The sequence below is a fragment of the Pterocles gutturalis genome, unplaced genomic scaffold (genome assembly GCF_000699245.1).
Source record: "Pterocles gutturalis isolate BGI_N339 unplaced genomic scaffold, ASM69924v1 scaffold49630, whole genome shotgun sequence".
NCBI lineage: Eukaryota > Metazoa > Chordata > Aves > Pterocliformes > Pteroclidae > Pterocles > Pterocles gutturalis.
This window is the reverse complement of record NW_010142692.1, coordinates 19,745-44,631: the sequence shown is the minus strand read 5'-3', so window position 1 is coordinate 44,631 and position 24,887 is coordinate 19,745. Positions and strand designations below refer to the sequence as shown.

General features: G+C 38.6%; 1 protein-coding gene across 1 annotated transcript; it reads left to right on the top strand.

Moving 5' to 3' along the window:
• The first annotated feature begins 265 nt into the window (after window positions 1–265).
• On the top strand, window positions 266–18,479 carry DHX36 (DEAH (Asp-Glu-Ala-His) box polypeptide 36). Its single transcript, XM_010084455.1, has 24 exons — window positions 266–372; window positions 1,196–1,397; window positions 2,084–2,122; window positions 3,011–3,181; window positions 4,022–4,101; window positions 5,080–5,154; window positions 5,289–5,455; window positions 6,036–6,117; window positions 6,594–6,734; window positions 7,988–8,090; window positions 9,688–9,775; window positions 10,649–10,704; window positions 10,815–10,879; window positions 11,326–11,469; window positions 12,005–12,122; window positions 12,681–12,779; window positions 13,750–13,923; window positions 14,221–14,307; window positions 14,840–14,923; window positions 15,026–15,125; window positions 15,212–15,302; window positions 16,431–16,551; window positions 17,115–17,267; window positions 18,294–18,479. The coding sequence occupies exons 1-24, from the start codon at window positions 266–268 to the stop codon at window positions 18,477–18,479; spliced, it is 2,733 nt and encodes a 910-aa protein (XP_010082757.1).
• The last annotated feature ends 6,408 nt before the right edge of the window (window positions 18,480–24,887 follow it).

The following is a 24,887-nucleotide window of genomic DNA, read 5'->3' as shown; positions in this document are numbered from 1 at the left end:
CGCGCTCGGGCCTTCGGGCCTGGCGCCTGTGCTGAGGTAACTTTCCGTTAGAAATGTGTGAGGTTGTTCAGCGTCGTGCCCGGCGAGAGGAAAAAGATGCGTTTGTCCCCGCATTGAGGTTACTTGTGAGGAAAAAACTTGTGATCGTGCCACAGAGTCCCCCTAGTTTGATATTTAAGGGTTAATCGTGTAATGTCTGTAGATAGGCTGAGGACATGTTGGTGAAAATTGTGTTTTTTCCTTTTTCTAGAGAGCTGTTGTGCGTATGGATGAGCGCAGGGAAGAGCAGATCGTGCAGCTGTTGAATACTGTCCAAACTAAAAATGAGAAGGAGCAGGAAGCCATGTCCTGGTGGTCTGGGGATGAAGAAGGGTAAGGAGAAACAATTACTCATGCTTTTGTTCACTTTGGGTTAAACAAACTCCCTACAAACTGGTAGGAAGATACATCAGGAAATATTTATGTTTAGTGAGTGAATTAGGTGAACAAATACACTCGGTTTTCTCTGCGTGGATTGTCACACTGAAACAGTTATAACTGTTGTTGTAGAACTCTCTCCCAGATTATTGTTGAGTTTGGGCTGTTAAATTTTTACTTAAAATTATAAAATCCTGTAATCGGTCTCCAGGCCTACTAGAGCAGATATATGGAATTTTTAAGCTCCTCTCGCCGCTGGAATTACTCCTCCAGAGGTGGCATTTGACTTCTTTTTTCAGTTAATGTGCAGTCCTGGAATGTTTTCTTGGCCTTTGTGAAATAGGGGCCGTTCTTAACACTTGAAGGATTTCAGGTAGCAGTGAAATGGGCAGTCAGCTGTGTTACTCTGCGTCCACTGAAACGAGGTGTTTGGGTCTCTCTTTGGTGAATGATCCAGTTGCAGGGCTGTGGTTCCGACAGCAGGTTAAGCAGAAGTTCTCTGGAGATGTTTTGTTGCTTTGTTAGCTTCATTTGATACAGAATAACGTGTTACATTTCTAGATGCTGATGTAAATTTTTTGATGGCTGGTGATTTTCAGACTTTAATTGTTTTAATGACGTACACTGTATTCTCATCGGCTTACGGTCAAATAACGTGTGGATGTCATGTCTCAAAAATGGATTTAAGGTTTGCCTTGAATGGTTCAGTGTGCTCTTTACAGTGGGCAGGTGCATCTTGGAGAATCTTTGTAGTTTCTGTTTTCTGCACTTATTTCAGACCTACTCCAGAACAGCCTGCGAAAGTGAAACCAGAGGCTGAGAAAGCTCCTTTAAGACAGAGACCAGCCTTGGAAAAAACATTTCTTGATCAGGATGTGGAATATCTCTTTGAAAAAAATGAGCAAGATACTGATTTAGATAAGCAACTTAAAGAAGATTTAAGAAAGAAGAAATCTGATCCTAGATATATTGAAATGCAGGTACTTTTCCATGTGTTAAGTAGAAAGCTTTTGACTGGATTTTATTTTTTTTTTTAATTAAACTAACCAGAAAACATAACTTCTTGCAATTCACTTAGTGGGAAGTTGTCACGGTGTTACTCTGGCCAGAAGTTATCTTCGGATTTTACAGAATGCATACCTATCAGTGATTAAAAAAAAAGACTTTCAGTGACAATTTCTGATGGCATAAAATCTAAAATTTTAAGCTTACACATTGTTTAGTTGGGTGGGATTTTCTGTTTGTTTTTTAATGGGTTGTATCCCTGCATTTATGTCTAAAACTGAAAGCACAAAAATGGGCTCTGAAGGAATTGCCTCTTTGTATTGTTCTGTCTAATAGCCGTATATAAAGTTGTCAGATAAAACAGTCTTGCCATGGACAGGTGGTTCTCCCTTTGATCCAAGGCCCTGCTCTTGCAGCTGTACATACATAACTCTTCATGTACTGGACTGTTGGTTTTAAATAGTTTTGCTAAATTTAGTGAAACTGAAAATCTGCATGGAATTAAACTTATTTCTAGTGGGCCTGTGTTTATGTAAGTATTAGCCTCACGGTTAGTCATGTTATTTGTCAGTTTAGCTTAGATCACAGATGAAGTCTGTTATATTACTTCAGTGTTGAAAAGGTGTTTAAAGATATGTACTGTTACTTTCTTTTTCCCCAGAGATTCCGAGAGAAACTCCCTTCGTATGGGATGAGACAGGTAAATGTGTATTTAGTCTGAAAGAATGTGTGTTACTGTTGCTGTGTTGTAAAACAGGAGAAAACAGCTGTGTCACATGTATATAAAATTGCGGCCATTTGCTGAACGTTTGCCCAGTTCAGAATTTAATATAATGAAGATCAAACCTTTTTCTTTTTTAATTGCAGACTTTATGGCTGTACTGCTGGCTGTTACTGCTGTTAATTTCTCAATCAGAATATAGAATCAGTGATGCTATGGATGGGTTGTTATTAATTGGTGTTAATTCTTCATTTGATGTTAACTATATGAAATAGATATTAGGAGTATTCGGTTGTGTTTTCTTTTGCAGGCTCAGTGAATGAGTGAGCTTCCGTTCTAAAGTTAATGTGCTTGTCATAACAAGGTCCCTTGTGTTAGTGTTTGTCTCTTAGAACGGTTGTACTCCCCTTTACAGCCCTTTGGACTGGGAGGCAGAGGCTGGGAGTATGAGAAATCTGTCACTGTTGGTATAAGAAACGTTAAACTGTTACACTGAACAGTTAGTAGAGTCTTGCCATCCAACAGAAAACGCTTGCTTTGTGGGAGGGGAGAAAGGTTAAAAATGTTATTTCAGGCTTTCGTTTTAGTTATTTTATGTTGTTTTTATATAGGATCTTACATATTTAAAGCTAGTATTCAGATTTTATATACTCTAAACCTTAGACATGTGAAGTGCAAATGTGCAGAAATCACTTCTGTGTGGTTTAAACTTTTTTTTTTAGTCTTGTGAGAAATAAACAAACATCTGTTTCTTTAGTTGCTATGACACTTTCTTCTAAGTTCACCTCACAGCAGCAGAGAATTGTCAAAATCCTAACATCTGTTTTGAAAAATAATACAATAAATGTTTTCTCTGTTTGGGAACAGGAACTTGTAAACCTTATAAACAATAACCGAGTGACAGTGATAAGTGGTGAAACTGGTTGTGGGAAGACAACCCAAGTTACACAGTTCATCTTGGATGATTACATAGGGCGAGGGAAAGGCTCGACGTGCAGGATTGTCTGTACTCAGCCTAGGAGGATCAGTGCTATCTCGGTAAGTGCCATTTTGACAAAATTAGTAACTTCTTGTGGTTTTTTTTCTTTTCTGTTTTTTCTCTGATGAAAAATTATCGCCTTACTCAGAATGACTGAATGAAAATATGTTTCTTACTGGGCCTGGAATCCGTGGGCAAGTTTCTGAACCAAGTGTACAATTTGCTAGGTTATTTGAAGTTAAGATCTGAAAAAATTCCAGATGACCAGACAGGTACTGTGCACCTCTCAAAGAAACTGCTCATGCTAAATTTAAAGCTCAAACATTCAGCCTGTGGTGGACAGTGAAGATGGCTTTTTGTGTGCTTGTTTTTGGTTGTCTCAGATTCTACTGCAAATAACAATTTTGTCAGTATACACTAATTTGAAGCCTTGCTCTTCTCTGAATTTAATCACGGTTTATATCTGTGATTTGAATGGATTTGGGCGGCACAAATGTGACCTAAGGTAAACACTAATGGTGTGTAAGGTCCTGTAGAGGCATATTAATGAACAGGAAAGAATTTGGCTTTTAAGTGCACAGTAATTATTCTTCTTGATAGTTAAGTATCAAATGATTATAGAACTTCCCGTGAGGAAAAGCTCACCCTGCTGAAAGGGCAAGTGTATTGCGAATGCCTCAATGGTTCTGGTCCTTCAAAATAATGTGATGGGTGGAAAACCTGTTCTTGGGTTGCTGACAGGAAACACTGTTCTCGGTGGAGGAGAAGTGATTTTCAAGGTGTTTCTTTCTTGTTTACATAACATTCCTGCTGATGAGTAGCTAAATTGTAGACCAGCCTTGTGGAATTTAATTTTTTTTTTTAATGCACTATTTTGATTTTTTTTTTCTCTTTCTAAGGTGGCTGAGAGAGTTGCCACTGAGAGGGCGGAAGCATGTGGTAGTGGCAATAGTACAGGGTACCAAATTCGTCTGCAGAGGTAAGGGAGGCTCCCTTGGCAGTGTTTGGTGCATTCATGTACAGTAATATCTATTGTTATTCAAGCAAGAAAATTTGGAAAGTATTTCTTAACATAAGTGACTGCTTTCATTCTGGTATTTTATCCAAAAGGAATTCCAGTGAATAGCTGGTGTAGGGAGTAAGGTTTCTGAAATTTAGCAAAAAGTTTGAGTGCGATTATTGTGTTTTATGCCACGTGTAACAATGGCTAGCACCAAGTTGTATTTGTCTAGTAAGTCCTTTTTTCAGCTCTTCTAAAAGGTTCTGCTATAGATAGAGATAAAACCTATGTTCCTAATCCCTGGATTTCAAGGAAAAATGGAAATGCTAAAGCAAAGAGGGCTATAAGCCATGGTTCTGGGGAAAATTATGTATTTGCTACTCTTGTCTATTGAGAATCCCACTGGGATCAGGTAATAAAGTTAGGTGCACTCACAAGAGTTCATAGACCTAGTGCCATAGAGCAAAAGCTATTACGTGTGGAGTCATCTGTAATTTAAAATAAATATCTGAAATGTGACCAGCAGATAATGGAATCTCAATTGTTAGTGAGAGGTGACAGTTTAGTCCTTTCAGCATTTTGATTTTTATAGAATCTCATTCGTGTTTTTCTTTACTGTTCAATCAAGAAAGTTACACTGCTGTATATTTAGCGTCATCTGTGCTGAGCTTACGTAGCTACAAGAATTTGGGGTCAGGAGATCAACATGCAAATGATGAGAAATGATGTCTGGGAAGTCAGGGCTTTGTCAAATTACAAGTAGTTCATTCCCCATCAGCGAAATGCTGCAACTGTGGCCTAATTCCTTTCTGACAATTGAACTGTAAGTGAGCAAGTTAGAGAATGAGGCATATTTCATAATGTCTGTAATGACTATCTGCGTTTTGATTTTAAGTTTTTGAAGTACTTTGTAAAGTACAGAAGAGAATTGAGGAATTCTTAATGTCTCTCTTTCAGCCGGTTACCAAGGAAACAAGGTTCAATTTTGTACTGTACCACAGGCATTGTCCTGCAGTGGCTCCAGTCAGATAAGTAAGTTTTCCTATTTAATAAGAAACCGAATACAATTATGAAATGACCTGATTACTGAGCTGTTTCTACAATCTCTGCTCTGGTTTTTTAATTTTGCTGAAAACAAATGTTTAACTTCCTGCTCTCTCATTTAGGCACTTGTCCAGCATTAGCCATGTAGTCCTTGATGAAATTCATGAAAGAAATCTTCAGTCAGATGTTTTAATGAGCATTATTAAAGATCTTCTGAATATTCGCTTGGATCTGAAAGTAATACTAATGAGTGCTACTTTAAATGCAGAGAAGTTTTCGGAGTATTTTGGTAGGTAAAATGCTTCCTATGAAAGTTCCCCTGAAGTAATTTAGGCTTCTGTGGTGTAATGCAGTTCCCAGATTTTAGGATTCATTTTATCAAAAGAGGTAATGACTTCAATTTTACAAATAGTTGCCAGCTGATGGAGATGCTTGTTCCCTTAATTCTATCTCATCAGGAGCATATGTTGCTTTGGGATTTGCTATTCAGACATATTGTGGAAACAGTGTCTCCAGAATGTTTTCATGTTAAATATTTACTAATATTTACCATATTTGAGAAGTTGCGGTGTGAGTGGGCAACCGGATTGAAGCCTTTAGTTGTGCAGTGTTCCAGCTGTATCCTGTAGCTGGAACCAGAATAACACGTTGGAGAACAATATACTGCTCAGTACCTGTGCTTTTGTTATTCAGCAACTTTATTTGGAATTGAATTTGGCATCTTCTGTGAGAATTGAAAAATAAACAAACAAAAAGCTCTATAGGCTTGGCAGCTATATTGCAAAAATAGTGGAGCGTTAATTGCCTCTATTAGTTCAGTACAGTATTTTATTTGCTGTTTAGAAGCTGATTTATGCCTTCCTCCACAGATAATTGTCCAATGATTCACATACCTGGGTTCACTTTCCCTGTGGTGGAATATCTTCTCGAAGATGTAATTGAGAAGCTGAGGTAAGTGTATTTCTTGAATCCCATTATCGATAGTATTTTGGGGTTTTTTTGCATAGTATGTCTTTTCAAATATTATCTTGGTATAACACCTGTGGAAAAATTAGTTATGTTTTTCAACAGGAAGCCCTTGAAGGGATGTTTAGTAGCTTTTACAGTAACTAAAAATGGCACATAACAATCTGGAAATGTTGGCTTGAGGAAGAAAAAGCCTTCTCTCTTTTGTTCTTTTGGTGCGGTGGATTTTCAGGCTACTAAATCAATCTGGTCTTTCTGTTTGTTCAAACTTTCCCACTCATTCTTATGCTTACTAGAGAGGGTACCTGTTTTTATAAGTAAGGTTTCTTACAGCAAAGAAATTTAAGAATCTTATTTACATCGTATAGCTAAAGCACTACAATATTGGAAAATTGTTATGCAGCTGGCTTTAAATGACTTTAGTTTCAAAATATAATCATGTTTGTTATTTAAATTTAAAGGTATGTCCCAGAAAACACAGACCGTCGTCCACGCTGGAAGAAAGGCTTCATGCAAGGACATGTAAGCAGACCAGAAAAAGAAGAAAAAGAGGAGATCTACAGGGAACGATGGCCAGACTATTTAAGGCAGCTGCGGGGCAGGTTGTTTTCAAGTTACTCTTTCACCTTAAATTTTTAGACACTTCTTAACTGAGAAACCTAAATTAGTGCTGTATTATATTATTGTGCTTTTATTAATGGTGGGATGGTTGCTGCTGTGGAAAGCAAGAATGATGGAATTGCCAGTACAGCTGGCTGGCAACTGTTGAAGTGCTTTGGAATTATCACAGGGAATCGGCTTCCTTTGTATGTAGCAGGACTTACAGCTGTCAAGTCGCTTGCTGTTGATGTTGGTATTGTCCGTTACAGTCTTCCAACGTGATGTCCGGCTTCTTGAGTGTTGGTCATTAGTTCTCTTCTGATGAGTTCTCTTCTTCGGTCTTCTTCTTTGAGAGAGATCTCTCAGTATTGTAGTCACATAATCAACATAATACAAAATATGCTGGGTTTAAAACAAGCAAACAACAAAAACCCAAACAAACCCCCCAGCAAAACAAAAAGAACTCCTCGCAGCTTTTTCCTCAGGATAGTTTAATATTCCTCTGTAGTGGGTTAAAACCAAGCTCAATTTTGTCTCTGGAGCACCTAGTAGAGATTGTCCCCTTGAAACATTCTTTTGATTGCCAGCGTTTGACTGCTTTGGTAACCTGGATGAGCTGATTAATTGGGTAGCCTGGCTGATTTATTTCAGGACCAGCATATTCCCGTTTTTCTCCTGTCTTTTTTGTCCTTTGCATTTTGGAACTGTCTATTTATCCAGCTGGGTAACACTAATGAATATAGGTGGCTCAGTTTTTATCTCCCTTTTCTAAGGGAAAAGTCCTCAACACGGTATCTCTGTCTGCTGTATTCTGTGCTCTTCTCATCCCATTTGTGCTCCTCCTTCCCTTTCCCACCACGTCTTTTGAGTCAATTGGCAATTCTTTCCATAGTGTTAGCTTTCATGAAGGCAGAGGGCTGAAGAGATGAGATGCCTCCCATGCTCACTGTGAGCGGGGGATAAATTGGAGGGTAAGCTCAGATTGTTTAGGTCCTGGATAATTCATGAAGAGGAGGGAGATGATGTCAATGCTTCAGATGCAGTTTAGTCATATCGTGGTAATTCTTAAACTTACAATTCAAAATTGATGATAATTGCGCTCAACTAAATCTCAAGAGTACATTGGAGGTTCAGTAATTGAACAGATGAAGAAATAAGTTGAACAGTAGTAGTTAGCTAGATGTATGATTGCAGAGCCTTGTAACAGAAACACGAGTGCGTGACTTACCGGTGTGCGTGCTTACAATGCCTGCAGGTATTCAGCAAGTACCATAGATGCCTTGGAAATGATGGATGATGACAAGGTGGACCTTGACCTTATAGCAGCACTTATCAGACACATCGTTCTGGAAGAAGAGGTACACTTCTGTCTCCTGTCCTCACTTTTTAACGGTGTGACTGAGTTGTCGTCAGAGGCTGGTGGGAGGAGTGTCAGAGCTGATCGTTACTTTGCTTTCTTATACAGATACAAAGAAGGAGGATTTTTTTGTTTTGCTCTTCTGAGAAGTGATTAGCAGCTTTAAGTATCTAATTACTATTTAAGCACTGAGTTTAGAATGTGGTTAGAGTGTTCATTGAAATGATGGGATAGTCTCCATCTTTAAAGGGGAGCACACATCTAAGCATTTTCTTGGGTGGGGATTGGGGATATTAACAAGAGCTATGTGCATAAAAAGGTTGGCAAACTTACATTTGATATGCTCATTTATGGTCTCTTCTGAGCAAGGGGGGAAAAAGAGCCTGAATTCTTTCACTGACACTAGGGATTGGTAAATAAAACAGGATAGATATCTGCAGGTTTGGGTGCCATTTGGATTCAGATTGCTGCACTTTTTTTCTTTTGGATAAGCTTTTAAATAAGCCTTCAAATAAATTATACCACAAGTAGTTATTTGATGGAAAGTACTATACTTGTAAATAAAATTTTAACTTCTAGTTCTTTGTGTGACTGCATGTTTGGCAAAGGTAGTAGTCTTTGTAGTGTGTAGAAGTTGTGTTTTGTGAAAGCCATAGAGAACCCTCTGAAAACCTGTTTAGTGTACAGCTGAATCTGTCCTGAATTCCACAGCAATGGGAGGGAAAGGGGGCAAGCAATTCTTAGAGTTCATGTTCACGGCCTCACGTCCACACTGTGCAGTTGGCTTTAATGTTTTTTCTACCTGAGCAATCTAAATCTGACTGAGATGATGTGAAGACTGAATTTTTGTACCGCCTGGCAAAAGTCCAGTCACAATTACCAAATGCACAGCTAGGAGACTCTTCCTACTTTCAGCTGTTGAGATTAGTAGTTAATTTTCAGCTGCATTAATATTTGTCCCCAAATGTGCCTTACCTTGTTATTTAGTAATAACATTATTGGAATATTAATAACAGAAGGATGTGCCTGAAGCAGTGACAAACTTGAAGTAAGAATAACTTCTGTTACCGTAGGTATAATGTATGTAGATTGTCATGACCTGAAGGTATATGTTTGTTTCTGTGTTCAGAAACATCTGTGGAAGAGCTGGCACCTTGGCTGATTTCCTAAAGAGAATTTTGGTTATTAAAAATATTAAATCGTTCAGAGTTTCAGTTGATGGATCATTCAAGCTGTGGATATTGAGGATGAGTTGCTGTTTCATATTTCGTTCTTCCTGTGTTGAAAATTGTACATCAGCTTCTCTCTGTTTCAACAATTTACAGCTCAAATTCTTTTAGTGTTGACATGGTGGTGTTTAAAACACTGCAGGGGAAAAATGTTTAAAATAAAAATTTTATTTATTGTGTTCAGATAAATAGATGAACCTAACTCTCTTGTAGAAAAAAATCTTATAAACTTTGTTCCAAATTTGAGTCAATGAGGTTTCAAATATCACCTATCCAACATGTACGTGTTAGTGCGCAAGTAGCTGGTTCTTTGCATAGCACAGAATGTATTCTAACCTCTTTCCCCTTCCCTCCTTCTCTTGTATTTAGGATGGTGCAATTCTAGTGTTTCTTCCAGGCTGGGACAACATTAGCACTTTGCATGATCTCTTGATGTCACAAGTCATGTTTAAGTCAGGTAAAACCAAAGTTTTTACATGGGAATTCTAGCAGTAGCATTAGTGGCAAACTCTTAATTTTTGCATGTGATTGCTGGTATTGCATTGGATTTATTCTTTTTTCTCATCTCTCCTCTCAAAATGACAGAGGCATGTTCAAGGTTTTTTGCATTTCTATGGTATCTCACTGCTGCTAACTCATTTTCCTCGGTGTAGGAGAGGACAATCTGAAAAAGAATCTCAGACCTCCATCTTTTTCCTTTTGTCCTTTCTTGTGGCTATGATAACTTCCATTAATAACTAAACTTTTTTTCATTCTGTGTTCATTTCCTCTTTTCTTGATTCTTCAGCAGCTTCTGTCTACTGCTTTGCTGATAGTTCTTTCAAATCCTGTTTATTCCTAGAAGCTTTTTTAATAGGACACTAAAGTACTCTATGCCTCTCTGACACACTTTAATTTGTCTGGTTTGCATAACTTGTATTCCAATCTAACTCGTCTAACTGTGCTCTTGACTATTCAGATAGTTGTCTTGTGGTTCATATTGTGTACGTAGATAAAGAATTGAAATTTATTGAAAATTTGAGTGTGTCAGTTTATTTATTAAACCTGAGCAGTTACTAAATAACTTGAGAATTTTAAAATGAAATATAAATTACAGTACATAACTGTATATTTTCTTAAACTTGTCAAGTTGTCATAATGTAATGAAAAAAAATTCCTTTATGCCTTTTTACTTTAGAATTTGCCATTATGATACACATACCTGTAAATTCAGAATAAGAAACGTTAGACTTACTCGCAGCATGTTTTCTCTGTTCTGCATACTTGATTTTCCAGTAGAATTAAGATTTCTGTGCTTACACCGTATCTTTTACTGATCTTTAATTTTCAGATAGGTTTATTATCATACCTTTACATTCATTGATGCCTACTGTTAACCAGACTCAGGTATGCTTTTATTTTGTTGTTATGCAATAAAGTAACGTTTCACAACTACAAAAAAAATAAACATACGTTTGTTTTTGGCAAACATATAAATGGGCCATGGATAATTACAGGTTTTTAAGAAGACCCCGCCAGGAGTAAGAAAAATCGTGATTGCTACCAACATTGCAGAGACTAGGTAAATAGCTAGCTACACAGACTGAAAAAAGCTATATATTTAACAGAATAAATGAAAGTGTAATCTAAAGTATAAACCTGTTTAATATTTCCAAAATATGTGGGTTTGTATTTGTACCATTCGTTTACAACACTTTAGCTTTAGGAATGTTTGTAGACTAAATGGGAGTTTTCCTTTGTTTTAAACAATTAAAATGTGGATGTTACTGTAAAGACTCACCTTTAGATTTACATGATAAATCTGAGCTGCCTGTCCTCTCTGCAGGGTTCATAACCCCATCAAGCTCTTTGTTGAACTGCTTAGTAATGTAGTTCTTAGTGAAATTCCAAACATATTTTTTTATTGTGGAGGGGGTAAAGAGAGGCTAGACCCCTTTAAAGTCCTGGGTCAAGCTTGCAGAGATGAAGAGTTGCATTTTTTTCTCTCTCTTTTTTTTTTTTAAACAGCATTACAATAGATGACGTCGTGTTTGTTATAGATGGTGGAAAAATAAAGGAAACTCACTTTGACACACAGAACAACATCAGCACCATGGCAGCAGAGTGGGTTAGTAAAGCTAATGCCAAGCAGAGGAAAGGTCGAGCAGGAAGGTAAGAATAATGGGGATAGTTAGAAAAGTTTTGTGATGTGAAGTTTCCATCAGTTTTGGAGCATGTATGCTGGAGAAACTACTTGGTACTACTACTTCTTGTAGAAGAATAAGTCCCACTTTTTTTTTTTTTTTTAATTTTTGGTGGTGGCGTTTGTCCTCACACCTGATTTATGAGATTACGATACATTAAAATGAAAATTGCGTACAAGTTAATGCCACTTAGCTATATACCAATTTTTAAAAAATTTCTCTCCCCATCAAAATACCTTGTGGAATATTGTGTCTTGTTCAGACTTACAGTTCTTCTCTGGTCTCTTCAGTACTCCTGAGCGGTTGGTAGGAGGTTTCTGTGTTCTGCATGCCTTTTTTCCTGTTGATGGGTCTGTGTTTCAGAAAGCTGAAATGGCTTTTACAATTGAATACCTTTCAGTTTTAATTCCTTGAGGTGTTCTGGAAAGCTGTTTATAAACAAACACAATCCTATTGTCAGTGTCATAGAAAAAAAATACAACTGCTTATTTAAATAATTCCAGAGTTCAGCCAGGCCACTGTTACCATCTATACAATGGACTGCGTGCTAGCCTTCTAGATGATTATCAGTTACCAGAGATCTTGAGGACACCTTTGGAAGAACTCTGCTTACAAATCAAGGTAAACATATGAATATTCAAATATATTATTTACTTTTCCAGCAGAATAAGGCATTGAGAGACTAAGGTAATGCAACTGTGAGCCTAAGTACAATGTTTTTGTCTAATGATTGCAGCAACTTTTGACAAATACCTACTTCTGTCTAGATGCATCAAACCCAGAAAAATAGGATTGTCTAGTATAGCTAAAAGCTGAAGTCTATTAACCAAAATTTGGACTGTGCTTCCCCCTCTTTGCCCCAAAATGTCATTCAATCAGAGGAGCTTCAGCAAGAATGCCAGTGAGTCAAGGGATATAATGTCTTAAAAGAATTTTACGAGGAAGCAGTTTTAGAACTGAATACCATGTATATGCATACTGAATGAAGAAGAGATCCTTATGCTTCAAATTTCATCATTAATACATTTTAATTTTTGTCCTCGTTCTTAATTAGTGACATTCTAACTCAAGCTGTGAATTATTCACACTTTTTAAATTAATGTGTTTACTGCTTACTGACTTTAGGTAGCCATCTTTCTCCAATTGCTGCAGGTTTGGTGTTTTTTTTTTTTCTTTCAGATTCTAAAGCTTGGTGGAATTGCTTATTTTCTGAGTAAACTAATGGATCCACCATCTCGTGATGCTGTAATGTTGGCCATAAATCATCTGATGGAACTGGTAAAGTATTGCTTAATGTACATGCAAGGAAAAATCTGTTTAGAACTGTGTTACTGCGTTGTTATCAGACAGATATTGTATTTTACACATCTAGACACTTGCAACCCCTTATTGTATGCTGTAGACCCTTTATGTATCCTCACTGAACAGAGGAAATAATTTCACATAATACATGATGCTTATGGGCTGCGTAGAGTAGTTCCTGAGGAACTTTTCAAGTGGCTCAAAACATACATGTGCACCTCACATTTAACTCACTGCCTCTGTAACAGCCTGCTCATGGCTGCACCCACCAAGCCTTCCTATCCCAGTCAGATCAGTGAAGAGTCTGAGATACTTTTCCTGTGGGCAAATAAGGCATAGAGGAGAACGATCTTGTGTGTCAGTGCCCCTTTGGATGCTGGGGAGGGAGAGATCAATGACACATCTGTACTACTGACTTCTTGCCGTGGTATTACTTGTACAGATCAATTGTAGCAATAAATTGAAACATCTGATTTAGATGAAGGGTAGTATCTAGACTGACAGTGTGATTCTGTAATTGTTCAGATAAAATTCAGCTGTACGTTGGGCATTCTGTGACAATGCTGTATAGTAGCAAAGGGTAAATAAAACCAGAAGTGATATTAAAGGTAAGATACAAATCTAAAGATAAGCTTGATCAGGAGGATAGGAAGACACTTCAAGTGTTAATAATTCTTTGTACTTTCATCTAGAAAGACACTGAGCCCTAGTAAACCTCTTGAAACAATTAAAAATGGTTGCTGTTTGCTTGGACCTAATTGAACACTTCTCTTTCTCCATAACTCGTTTGATCTCTTTCCTACCATACCTTGTCACAGCTCACTGCGTTCTCCAGCTGTTGGGCTTTCCTTTGGTCTCTGGGTATACTAGTGGCTATTTCAAATAAATCCTCCCTATATTTCAAATACTGTGTTTATTCTTTTTTCCTTTTTTAATATTCTGACAGAATGCCTTGGACAGACAAGAAGAACTGACTCCACTAGGTGTCCATTTAGCACGATTACCAGTTGAACCGCATATTGGAAAGATGATCCTCTTTGGAGCTTTATTCTGCTGCTTGGATCCAGTATTGACAATTGCAGCTAGCCTCAGCTTCAAAGACCCTTTCGTCATTCCTCTGGTAAAGTTTCTAAGAGGAGAATCACACATAAGATTTTAGGAATCTTGGATATTGGGAATTACTGGGATGTTATCGTTTAAAAGCACTTTAATCTTATTTTCATATTAATTACATTTTTAGTAGTAAAAGATTGCCTTCGCATACTATGAAGTATTGTCTTTGCCTACAGAATACTGGAAGTAGCTTTAGTTTTCATGTGTTTATCAAACAAAGTATTGTGGCATATATGTACCTTAATCAGGAAAAGACAACTGGTGTGTCAGTCATGAATATTTTATAGGTTCTAATTATTCTTAGGGTAAAGAGAAGGTAGCAGATGCAAGAAGAAAGGAACTGTCAAAGAACACGAAAAGTGATCATCTGACTGTCGTGAATGCTTTCACGGTGGGTGTGTTTTGATGTTTGGTTTTTTTCCTTCTAGAATTTAAATTTGAGTAATATGGATTATTCTAAGGAAAAAACTGATCAGTTTATGCTCTGAAGTATTTATTTCTTTGCTTCTACAGAAACATAAAACTAGATTAATTTTCACCCTTCTAGCATTGAGGAATCTTGTCTTCAGGCTCAATAACCTAATTTCTTGTGGATATGTCTATGAAAGAGACAAAACATAATGTTATAGTTACCTTGTTGAAGTCATTAATTCTTGTTAATGGCAACCAACGAAGTTCTGGCAAACTTAGCTAGATTTCACTCCTCACCACGAAAAAGAAAATTTTAAATTCAAAATGTTGTAAAGTTGTGTTTTTCTACTCTATGCTGCATATATATAAACAAGGAGATCAAAGGATTTACTTTCTCTCTTGTATGGAAAAATGTAACCATATTGTTTGTTGACCTCCAGTTTTTGCTGTCCTTAGTTCTTTAGTATGCGTTCACTTACAGAACGTCTTTGAACTATGGTTTTAATTCTTAGGGCTGGGAAGAGACTCGGCGTCGTGGTTTCAGAACTGAGAAAGACTATTGCTGGGAATATTTCCTGTCTTCAAATACACTCCAGGTAACATCCTGACACTTTAAAAAAGAGGATCATGTCTATGGGGAAAAGGGGAGGACCCTTTTGGCACAGCATCATTCTGGGACAATTTTTGTTGTTTCCTAGATGCTGCATAACATGAAAGGACAGTTTGCCGAGCATCTCCTTGCAGCTGGGTTTGTGAATAGCAGAGACCCCAAGGATCCCAAATCTAATACCAACTCAGGTAAACAGTCAAAGGAAGTGGTAAATTTCTGACAGCTGAAGTCTCAGGTTGCAGAACTGTGTTATTTACTTTGCTGTCTTCTGCAGGTAATGAGAAGTTGCTCAAAGCCGTCATCTGTGCTGGTTTATATCCAAAAGTTGCAAAGATCCGGCCAAGCTTCAGCAAAAAGAGAAAAATGTAAGGGTTTGGTTTAATGTTGGTTTGTATTTGAGGTGTCTTCTACATTGGGTGGTTTGGCCAGGTGAAGCAATGGCTTAAGTGCAGGAATTAATCTCTGTATAGCTCCATCAGAGTGTGGGTTCTTTCATTGAGACAGGTAGGTGAGGGCATGGGATTGTTGATCTTTTCTTTGTTTAACACTTGGATACCTGCTAGTCTGAAAAAATTTGTGTGACCCTATCATGCCATGGATATTGTTACAATATATCAATAACACTGCTGCTAAAGGAGACCTACCATCATCTCTGATCTACAGCAGCAGTTGAAACACTAGCTTCTCTTATTATTTGGCAACTTACAGCCCAGAAATTCCGGCCTATTGATTTATCACTACTTATATTATCAGACTATTTATTCTTGCATTAGATTGCATAATTCAGACCCATCGATAGCTGACACTGCTAGTCAGGTGATTAACTCCCTTTTAAACTGGGTTCACTGTGCTGGAGTCACCGAAAGGATGCAGTGAGCTTGCAAACCTGAGGGAAGTTACTGTGTTGCTGTATCTCTGCTGCATGGTGGAGCTGGGTGTAAGCCAGTGCCCAGGAAGGTTCAATTTTATCATCCACTGAAGAAGAGATTTGTTACACCAACAGCTTTGCTGGAGAGGCTCTCCCACCTGCTGTTTCTGTTCCAAACGCGGAACTCTGTGTTTTGCAAAATACTTTTGCACACAGGGAGTGCAGAGCTCAGTGATCCACACCTAAAGAATTACATCTCTAACTTTTTTTTTTCCAAAAAATTGCTTGAAAATTTATTTATGTAACCAAATTCAGTAACTCACAAATTTGGAAAAAGAATGCCACTTGTTTTTTCTACTAGAGAGAATCACAGACTTTATTAAGGGGGCAAATTTGACAAAAAATACAAACTTCTTGAAGGCAGAGAGAGAGATGTCTAAAATTCATGCTGTAGATTCAGTTGTAATCTTCTGGGAAAGGAGTTTCTTTGAACATCCTTGTACTGTCAGAGTTTAGTATACTAGTAGAGAATTGGAGGGTTTTTTTAACTTTGGACATGATTCTGATAAACTTTCAACATCTTATTTCAATCCTAAAATAAAAACTATTTTTTTTTTCTTTTAAGGGTGAAAGTTTGCACCAAGACAGATGGAACAGTTAATATTCATCCTAAATCGGTTAATGTGGAGGAAACAGAGTTCCATTATAACTGGCTTGTCTACCATTTGAAGATGAGAACTAGCAGTGTATGTGCAAGTTAATATTGGTGTAATTTATTTTTGTAGCTCTTTAATAAGACTGGATCAAGGTTCAAAGGGGATGTGAACAGTGTCTTTGTTTGAAGCCTTCCTGTCTTGGGTTGTTTCTTTTACATGCTCTCAGATATGTTCTGTGTGATACTAGTGGTATTGTTCCACAAATGGCTAATATACTAAATTCGGGTTTTTTGGTGGTTTGTTATTTGGGTTTTGGGGTTTTGTTTTTATTTTAAGAGGTTCTGGCAATGACAGGTGTTTTCTTCTTTTTTTTTTTTCTTTTTTTTTTTTTTTTCCCTCTATCCAGTGTAGCACTCTTGAATATGCTGGGAAAAAAAAAACCTGTTTTTTTTTTTTCCATAACAATCAGAGGAATAGTTTGGTTCTATTTCACCACCTTGTGTGAAGGACTGTATTTGGGACCATTTTTGCTCCTGTTTAATCTGATTTCATGTAACTTTTCCAGCTGAGTTGGAATTCTGAGTTTCGTTAAGGATTACTGTTGTCACTTGAGATATTTTGAAGAGTGATGGGACAATTTTGTTTTCTTCCAGATTTACTTGTATGATTGTACGGAGGTCTCTCCATACTGCCTCTTGTTCTTCGGAGGAGATATATCCATTCAGAAAGATAAAGATCAGGAGACCATCGCTGTGGATGAATGGATCGTTTTCCAGTCTCCAGCAAGAATAGCGCACTTAGTTAAGGTGACTATGTTTAATAATAATTTATGTGGAAGGCTTAGTCTGACACTGATTCTTCTTAGGGATGTCTATATTTTATGTTACTGTGTACCTACTGATTTATCACTACAGGGGGATAACAATGTTTTAAATGTATTCCCAGTAAGCAAGCAGTTCAGGTACACAAACAAAAGAGATGTACCTGAGGTGTGTAGATGAATGGCAGTTAAAGCACAATAGTAAAAATAACATTCCTAACAGTCTGTATCCCATGGTAAACTGGGCAGAAGTAAATAGTAATGTACTCCCTTGTGTTTGGCCTTAGGAGCAGACAGTCAAGATTTTTTTGTTGTTGTTGTTTCCAGTGGAACAGCTTGACTAATGAGAACGAGGCTGTTTGTCTATTGAGGCATCAGGAATATGGTGGTGATGTTCAGCCGCTGCAGCCTCTGCTGAAAAATTCATGGGATACTGAAAAAAATACAGGAGCTTAGAGGAGAGTACAGAGTGGATTTAAAGGATTTATAAACATGTTTTACAGTGAGAGATTTGACGAGCTTTAGTCTTTGTAGTTTTCCATAGCAAAAGATGTAGGATGACTTATCAGTCAATGAAGTGTCCACATGGATATGGAAATGTAAGGACTGGGCTCTGCAGCTAGGAGTAATAAGTTCCAGTGGGAGGAGGAGCTGAATAGAGCTCTGTTTAATATTAGATCCTGGAAATCATATCTGACTTTTTTTTAAACTCAAGTATTTTTAATCCTGAAATAATCAGATAATGGATGTGTAGGGTGTTAAAGGCAATCACATCCAGAAATGGTCGTCTGTCATAAAAGGTGCAAAACTGCTAGTTTTTGAGAAGCAGCTTTTGATCCTGAAAATAGCAATGCTGAAATCAATTGATAGAACAGCAGGTGTAACAATTAGGAGAATGGGGGGGGCCCAGGGATTTGAATTTACTGGAGTAATGTTGTTGTGTGTAGCTCTAATTGCCTGTCTCTTCTCTTTTTTTCCTCTTTTTTTCTTCATTCCAACAAACTCTTTCCAGAATTTAAGACAAGAGCTCGATGATCTTCTACAAGAAAAAATAGAAAACCCACATCCCGTGGACTGGAATGATATTAAATCCAGGGATACAGCAGTACTGACAGCTATTATAGACTTAATCACAACGCAGGAGAATGAAAGTGTCAGAAACTATGCTCCACGATTCCAGGGTGAACGCTATAGTTGACGCACTTTCATCTGTATCGATAAAGCCAACATATTCACCTTCTTTGTTTTGTTTTTTGATAGCATTTATTTAGCCTAGAGGAAAAACTTTTTTAGGGTGAGCTGGTAATTCCCTCATGCTGAAGAGCAGTTATTTCAAAATAGTTGGTAATATCTGTATATGCATGGTACTCTGTGTTCAGTGTAGCTTTTTAAATAAGAGACAATGCAGTGCTAGCTATGTTAGTTGATGTATCGTTCTTGTCCTGCTATAGCATTTTTTTACCCACCAGGTAACAGATATTAAAAAAAAAAAACCTGCTAAAATGCTGCTTAATAATATTTAAACTAACCTTGTTACTGGTAAAAACATCTCAAAAAAAATTTTTTTTTTTAATTGGGGATGGTGAGTAATTAGTGTTATTCCAGCTGCGCAGCAGTCTTCTCACCAACACTTCCACAGAAGGTAATTATAGCTTAATTAAACTAAACTTGAAAACACTTGTATGGTGGGAGGAAACAATCTTTGGAAACATTCTCTTCTTCTGCCTTTCATCCCATTTAATTAATCTTTCTTCCCTTTCTGTGTCCATCTGTCATCACTACTGTCTAAAATTTTGGATTACAGGAAACATGGTTAGATAAAAGTCATGGTGGAATACACTTTAAGGCGTCATTACGTTCTAATTTTTCTTTTTTTAAAAACCAGCCTGTGTATGGGTTATAGTATTACATTAAAAGTCTTTTCTTTAAAGTGTTATTTCTTCTTAGTTCTCAATGTTTTGAACGCCATTCTGTTTTGAATTATTCCAGCTGTGTAAATAACAAGGCTTGTTTAGGATTTCAAGTGGAATTGTTTGAGAAATAACCATTTTGATCAACCTTGTGGCAGTGTGGCAGACCTGCTCTTTCCTTTCAACCCTGGGGGCTGGATTTGGGGCTGCGCTCTGTTCCCCCACTGCTGGGGGACCTAACATGGGTGTGAAGGCACTGAAAAGTGCTGGTGGGTTTTGTTACAGCTGTAGTTATGGTTATTTCTAGGTTTGTCTTCCAGGAACAAAGCTCTTGCATCTCATTTTTAATTAGAAATCTCACCTCTTCGCCGCGTTTGGTTTTGCTTCTTATGCTTTGCAAAAATAACCTTGACCACCAAGCTGGGGTGGATTTATGACCCTTATCCTGAAGAAAAAAGAACTGGTCAGGTGAAACTATTTTTATATGTAGAAATAAGTCTTAACTTAGTGATCAGAGGGTTTAACAAGGAGTGGAGGGATACCAACCTCATTATTTATACAACACAGCTGCAAACAACTTAGACTTACCTCCCTCCCCCCGAATCAGTTTATTTTACCCACAGGTGGTGAGGTTTGAGTTTTAAATAGGGAAGGACGAGGCAGTTTCAGGGGAAAAGCCCCGGAGCCGCTTGAGGGGTTGTGTGGAGAAAACCGGGACTGTGAGGAACCACCGGAGGTCGCCGGGACCCGCCAGAAGCTCGGAGAACCAGGTAAGCGCAGAAAGCGGTCGGTCTGCCTGCCTCAGGGCGGTCGGGGAGGGGGCGGTGAGGCGCTGTGAGGAGGCGGGAGAGCGGGGCGGGGCGGCGCGGCGCGGCAGCTGTGAAGGTGAGGTGTGGAATCAAAGCGGGAGGAGAAAAGGAAATCAAATTGGTGATAATTTGTGTGGAAATGGAAATGAAATAATTTGATTGTAGGGCTGGATCTCGGGCATGTGGTTTTGGAAACGGAAAAAGTGTTTTTTTGGGATAGGTGCAAGCGATTCAGGAGGACACAAGATGGCGCCCAGGGCTGAGGGAGCAGCTGCGTGGCTGGGGGCGCTGCTCCGCATGGCAAATCTGCAGGTTTTTGAGGAAAAATCGGCAGCAGTGCCGTTACTGGCAGGGAAAGTCCTGAAGGAAATAAAAGTTGCTGGGTTTTATTTTCCTTGGTTTTTGCAGTGGATAAAAGAAATGGAGCTTAAATGTCTACCTGACAACACAAAGGGCGAAAAGAAATGGTAGTGCTAGCAGAGCCTAGGTGAGAATAGCAGTGTTGGTTGAACACATCAAAGACAGCAGTTTGCTCAGCCCCTCCAAACTGTGGATGATCAGGATCAGACTGGGATTAGGGCTATGGACAGCAGACACGCACACTGGAGTGGTCATGGGTTGCTGTCCTCTGATCGTTACTTGTAAAGTAATGTGACTAATGTCTAAATAATTAATTATCTGTACTTTCCCAACTGTGCTTAAAGCATGAAACTTAACATACTTCTTAAGCAGAAAAGTATCAGGAACTTCTGTGTTCTTCAGAGTTTGAATTTTAGCCTTTTCCAAATGTCAGGTGTGGTGCTTTTGTCTGGGATAGAGTTCATTTTGCTCTTAGTAGCATGTATGGGGCTGTGCTTTGGGTTTATCATGGAATCTGTGTTGATAGCACAGAGATGTTTAGGGTATTGCCGAGGGTGGAGCCCCTTCTTGTTTGACACACAGTCCCCCCCCTTGAGCAGGTGGGCTGGGGGTGTGCAGGAAGCTGTGTGGGGCACAGCCGGGACATCTGTTTGTTACCTGTGCTGGAGCCCCGCTTTCCTGGGGGTGGCTGGACACTTGCCCGCTGATGGGAAGTGAGAAGGTATGCTTGCTTTTGGTTTGCATGCGCCCGCAGCTTTTGCTTTATGAATTAGTCTGTCTTTATATCAAACTACAAGTTCTTTGCAGTTTTACCCTTCTGATTCTGTTCCTCATCCCCCCCCACTGAGGGGGGAAGGGAGTGAGTGAGAGATGTGGAGTTTAGCTGCCTAAAAGGGTTAAACCACAACATCAGGTGCAATCAAGGAGGTAATGTTGATGTGTAAGGCTTTGAATTTCTTTTCCTATGGCTAGCCAGAGGCCATGAATGTTTCCCTTTCCCGTTCATGAAGGCTGTTTCTGCCTATGTGTTAGAGTTTCTAGCATCTTCTGGAACTGCAGCTTATGGAATGAAACAATAACTTAGTGGTGGTAATAAATTTTTCCTGACCTTAATTTTCTCTCCAGTTTGCCTGAATGATGTAGTTGTTAAGATACAGCTGTTGAAGATCATTTGCAGTAGAGCCGAGAGTACCACTGAAAAACTATCTCTGTGTAATTCCCAGGAAACAAGACCTCCTCGGATTTCCTCAGTCTTGGCATCAAAATTTATCCTAGGTTTGTTTCTAACACTTGTGTTCTGTGCACTTGTTTTGAGGGTGTTACTTTAGAAACAGGATATGCAGGAAAAAGGAAGTTAGTGTGAATACAGATAAGAGTTTAAACTATGTGTAAGGACGATGCCGCACAGACTCATTTCATGAGGATGTGTAGCTTGGCCAAGGTGGTGCTATTTTACATCTTTGTTTTCAGCAAATTAGCTTTGCATAATGGAGAACAAATTTATTCTTTGACTTGAAGGTCAAAACAATACTGTATTATAGCATTACTTTTTTAAAAGTTCAGATAAAAATGTTCTATTTATTATGTTGCAGGGATGATAGAAAGAACCAGAAAAGACAATAACTGTTCTTTAGTTGTGTCATATGAGTGTTTGGAAATGCTGAGACAAGTTGATGTCAGTTGGGCACTGGCTTTCTGAAGGGGTGCTTGGTGGCTCTCAGCAGGCTGCAGACCAGTGTAGGCTTCTGGGCTGGCCAGGACTGGGGGGGTTCCTTCCCTGGCAGTGCTGATGGTCAGTCTTGGCTTCAGTGAGGGGTGAGCGTAAACCTGAGATTCCATTCTTGTCCGTGCAGGTACCTAATTGTTGGGCCAGTCATACACATTGGACTTAGTGTGGTTTCTGCACAACTTACTAACATAATGTATGTTTAATTGCATCATGTAAAAGGAAACTTTGATTCAGGGAACCGAGAGCCTTTTATTTTTGGTCAATTTCCTTTTAACCTGATTGGAGAAGCCTTGTAGTGAAGGGGTACAAATTCCAGGCCTTGTAAAAATGAAATGGAAAGTTAATTTTATAGTGACAAACTCGCACCTGTATTCTGTCACTGCTGGGCTGTTTAATTAAAAAGGAGTTAGTAGTCCTTTTTAAGTCTGTCCTCATCCTTGGGCAAGAGAGAAGGAGAGTGTGAGTGTATGTGTATACGCAATGAATGTGTCTTTTTGATAAATTTCCTTTGCAACAGAAGTGCTCATCTTAGAGCAAGTCAGAGTTAGAGGATGATTTATTTTTTTGCTAATGAAAATATTGTAGAGTTGCTAGAAGGGGAAAAACAAAACAAACCCTTAGCTTTTGAAAACTTGTTTATACAAACTTCTAAATAAATTGCTTGTCATACTGTCTTAAATTTCTAAGATGTCTTTGAGCTATGATGGAATGTAGAGTGAAAGTTGAGTATTTAGAGAGGTCATACTAGTTATCAGGGTTATGCCTGCTGGATGCCCAGTCCAGGCATATGCTGATGCTCCACTAACCAGAACACAGTGCAAAGTCTTTTACTCTGTGCCTGGGGGAATGCTGTAGTGCAGCCTGGAGCAGCTTAGAAAATGTGATGGCATCAGCTGCTTCCCTATAAACCTCATGGCTCTTCAGGATGTGCTCCGCCTCTTTTTTACTTTGATCCTTTGTCAGGCATTGTACAGGTGGGGCAAACAAATTATGCAGACAAACAGAGGGGACAGTCAGATAAAGGAATTAATTTGTAGCTGCTGTACATGTACCAGTGAGGCTGTACCAGCTCCTAGGCTAAGGGTGAGGGTGTCACCACTCCTGAGGTGGATCCTAGCCCATCTGGGCCACCATGCAGTAGTCCTGAGGCTCCCTGTGCCCCAAGCTGTCAGCACTAGCACAAGCCATCATCTTCCTTTTGTATGCGAATCCCCAGATAATTGATGCATCATAACTGCAATACAGTCTTCCAGCATTTATTGTAACTATTTCATAGTAACTAGTGCAGTCAGCTTTAGCACAAGCCCTGGACCCAACACTTCCACTTCCCAGGTGCTCTGCAGTAAGGCCTTGTTTCATCCTTCTCCCTTGATTAATTTTGAATTATTTTCTGCACAGTTGCCTCTAGAAGTCAGGTGTGCAAAATGTATTGGATCCCATGCCCACGTTCTTTCTTAGAGGCTCATAGAGGGCAGCAAAGCTGGGGGCGGGGGTGGAAGGCATGTCCCCTGAGGAGCAGCTGAGGACTAATTTCGAGACAAGGAGGCTAAGGGGTGACTTGATAGTTATCTGCAGCCCCCTGAAGAGGGGCTGGGGAAAAGGAGGTGCTGATCTCTTCTCCTTGGAGTCCAGGGATAGGATGCCTGGGAACAGTTCACAGCTGTCTTGGGGGATGTTTAGCCTTGACATTAGGAAGCATTTCTTTGCTGAGAAAGGGTGGCCAAACAGGGGACCAGGCTCCCTAGAGGTGGTTGGTGCCCCAAGTGTGTCAGTGTTTCCAGAGGTGTTTGGACAGAGCCCTTAGTTCCATGCTTTAACATGGGCTCAGCCTGGAAGTGGTGGGACTAGATGATTGCTGGAGCTCCCTTCCAAATCCAGGATAGAAAGCCAAGAGGAAGATCCTTATATTCTCAACTGTTTTCCTCTCTCCTGCTACAGTCTGAGAGATGATGAGATGCTCTCCATTTTATGCCATTGCTCCAGCTTCGTGGGTGTAGAGGTAAATTGGCTCTATGACAGATGAAGAAGGACACATGATGGTGCTATTTATCTTTACAGAACAGAAATTTAAAAATACCACAGGTCGCAGAACAGATTTAATTTCTTTGCCTCAAATGACTGCAGCTTAAGAGTAGTGCTTAAAAGGAAAACTGAAGCTTATTTTTTTAGTAAGGATTTAAAAGTATTTTATTGATTGTTGTCCTATAAAAATCATAGAAATTTTTAATTCCTGAACAACTGTCTGACAATAGGAAAAATGTCTTTAAAAAACATTACAGCATTTGTGGAAAAACTAGGTATGAAAAATATATACAATTCATTAAAAAAAATCTGAATAAAATTAATGTCTGGATTTTTACATTCACTTGTGTTAAACATCTGCCTGTGTACAATAAAATTTGTTAAAGTATTAGCAGTATTTTTACTATGTTAAATAATCTTTGTTCAATTTACAGTTTGTCATTACTGTTTTATCAGTCCATGTATAAATTAATTTACAAAAGGCTGTATAACCACTGTCAGACTGTCAAGGTAAGTATTTTTGTACAAAATATTGCCTTCTTAATTGTTACAGAGATACATCTTTATAAACATCCAATTCATTCATAAATCAACATCGTACAGTATATAAAACATCATACAGCCTCTTTAAAAAAGACAGGGAATGCAACAAAAGTAAGCCTTTGTACTACACCTTTTCTCTCTTTTTTTATTGAACAGGTGTTCTACCCTGCTGAGTTATCAGCTGGTCCTTATAAAGATTAAGATTTTTTTATAATACAAACTGTCACACCTAT

Excerpts from the sequence above, each read along its gene's own strand:
- DHX36 (XM_010084455.1), top strand. The coding sequence starts at position 266 with ATGGATGAGCGCAGGGAAGAGCAGATCGTGCAGCTGTTGAATACTGTC. Across the intron at positions 5,456-6,035 it reads GAAGTTTTCGGAGTATTTTG|ATAATTGTCCAATGATTCAC; the intron begins GTAGGTAAAATG and ends CTTCCTCCACAG. Across the intron at positions 17,268-18,293 it reads GAATAGCGCACTTAGTTAAG|AATTTAAGACAAGAGCTCGA; the intron begins GTGACTATGTTT and ends AACTCTTTCCAG.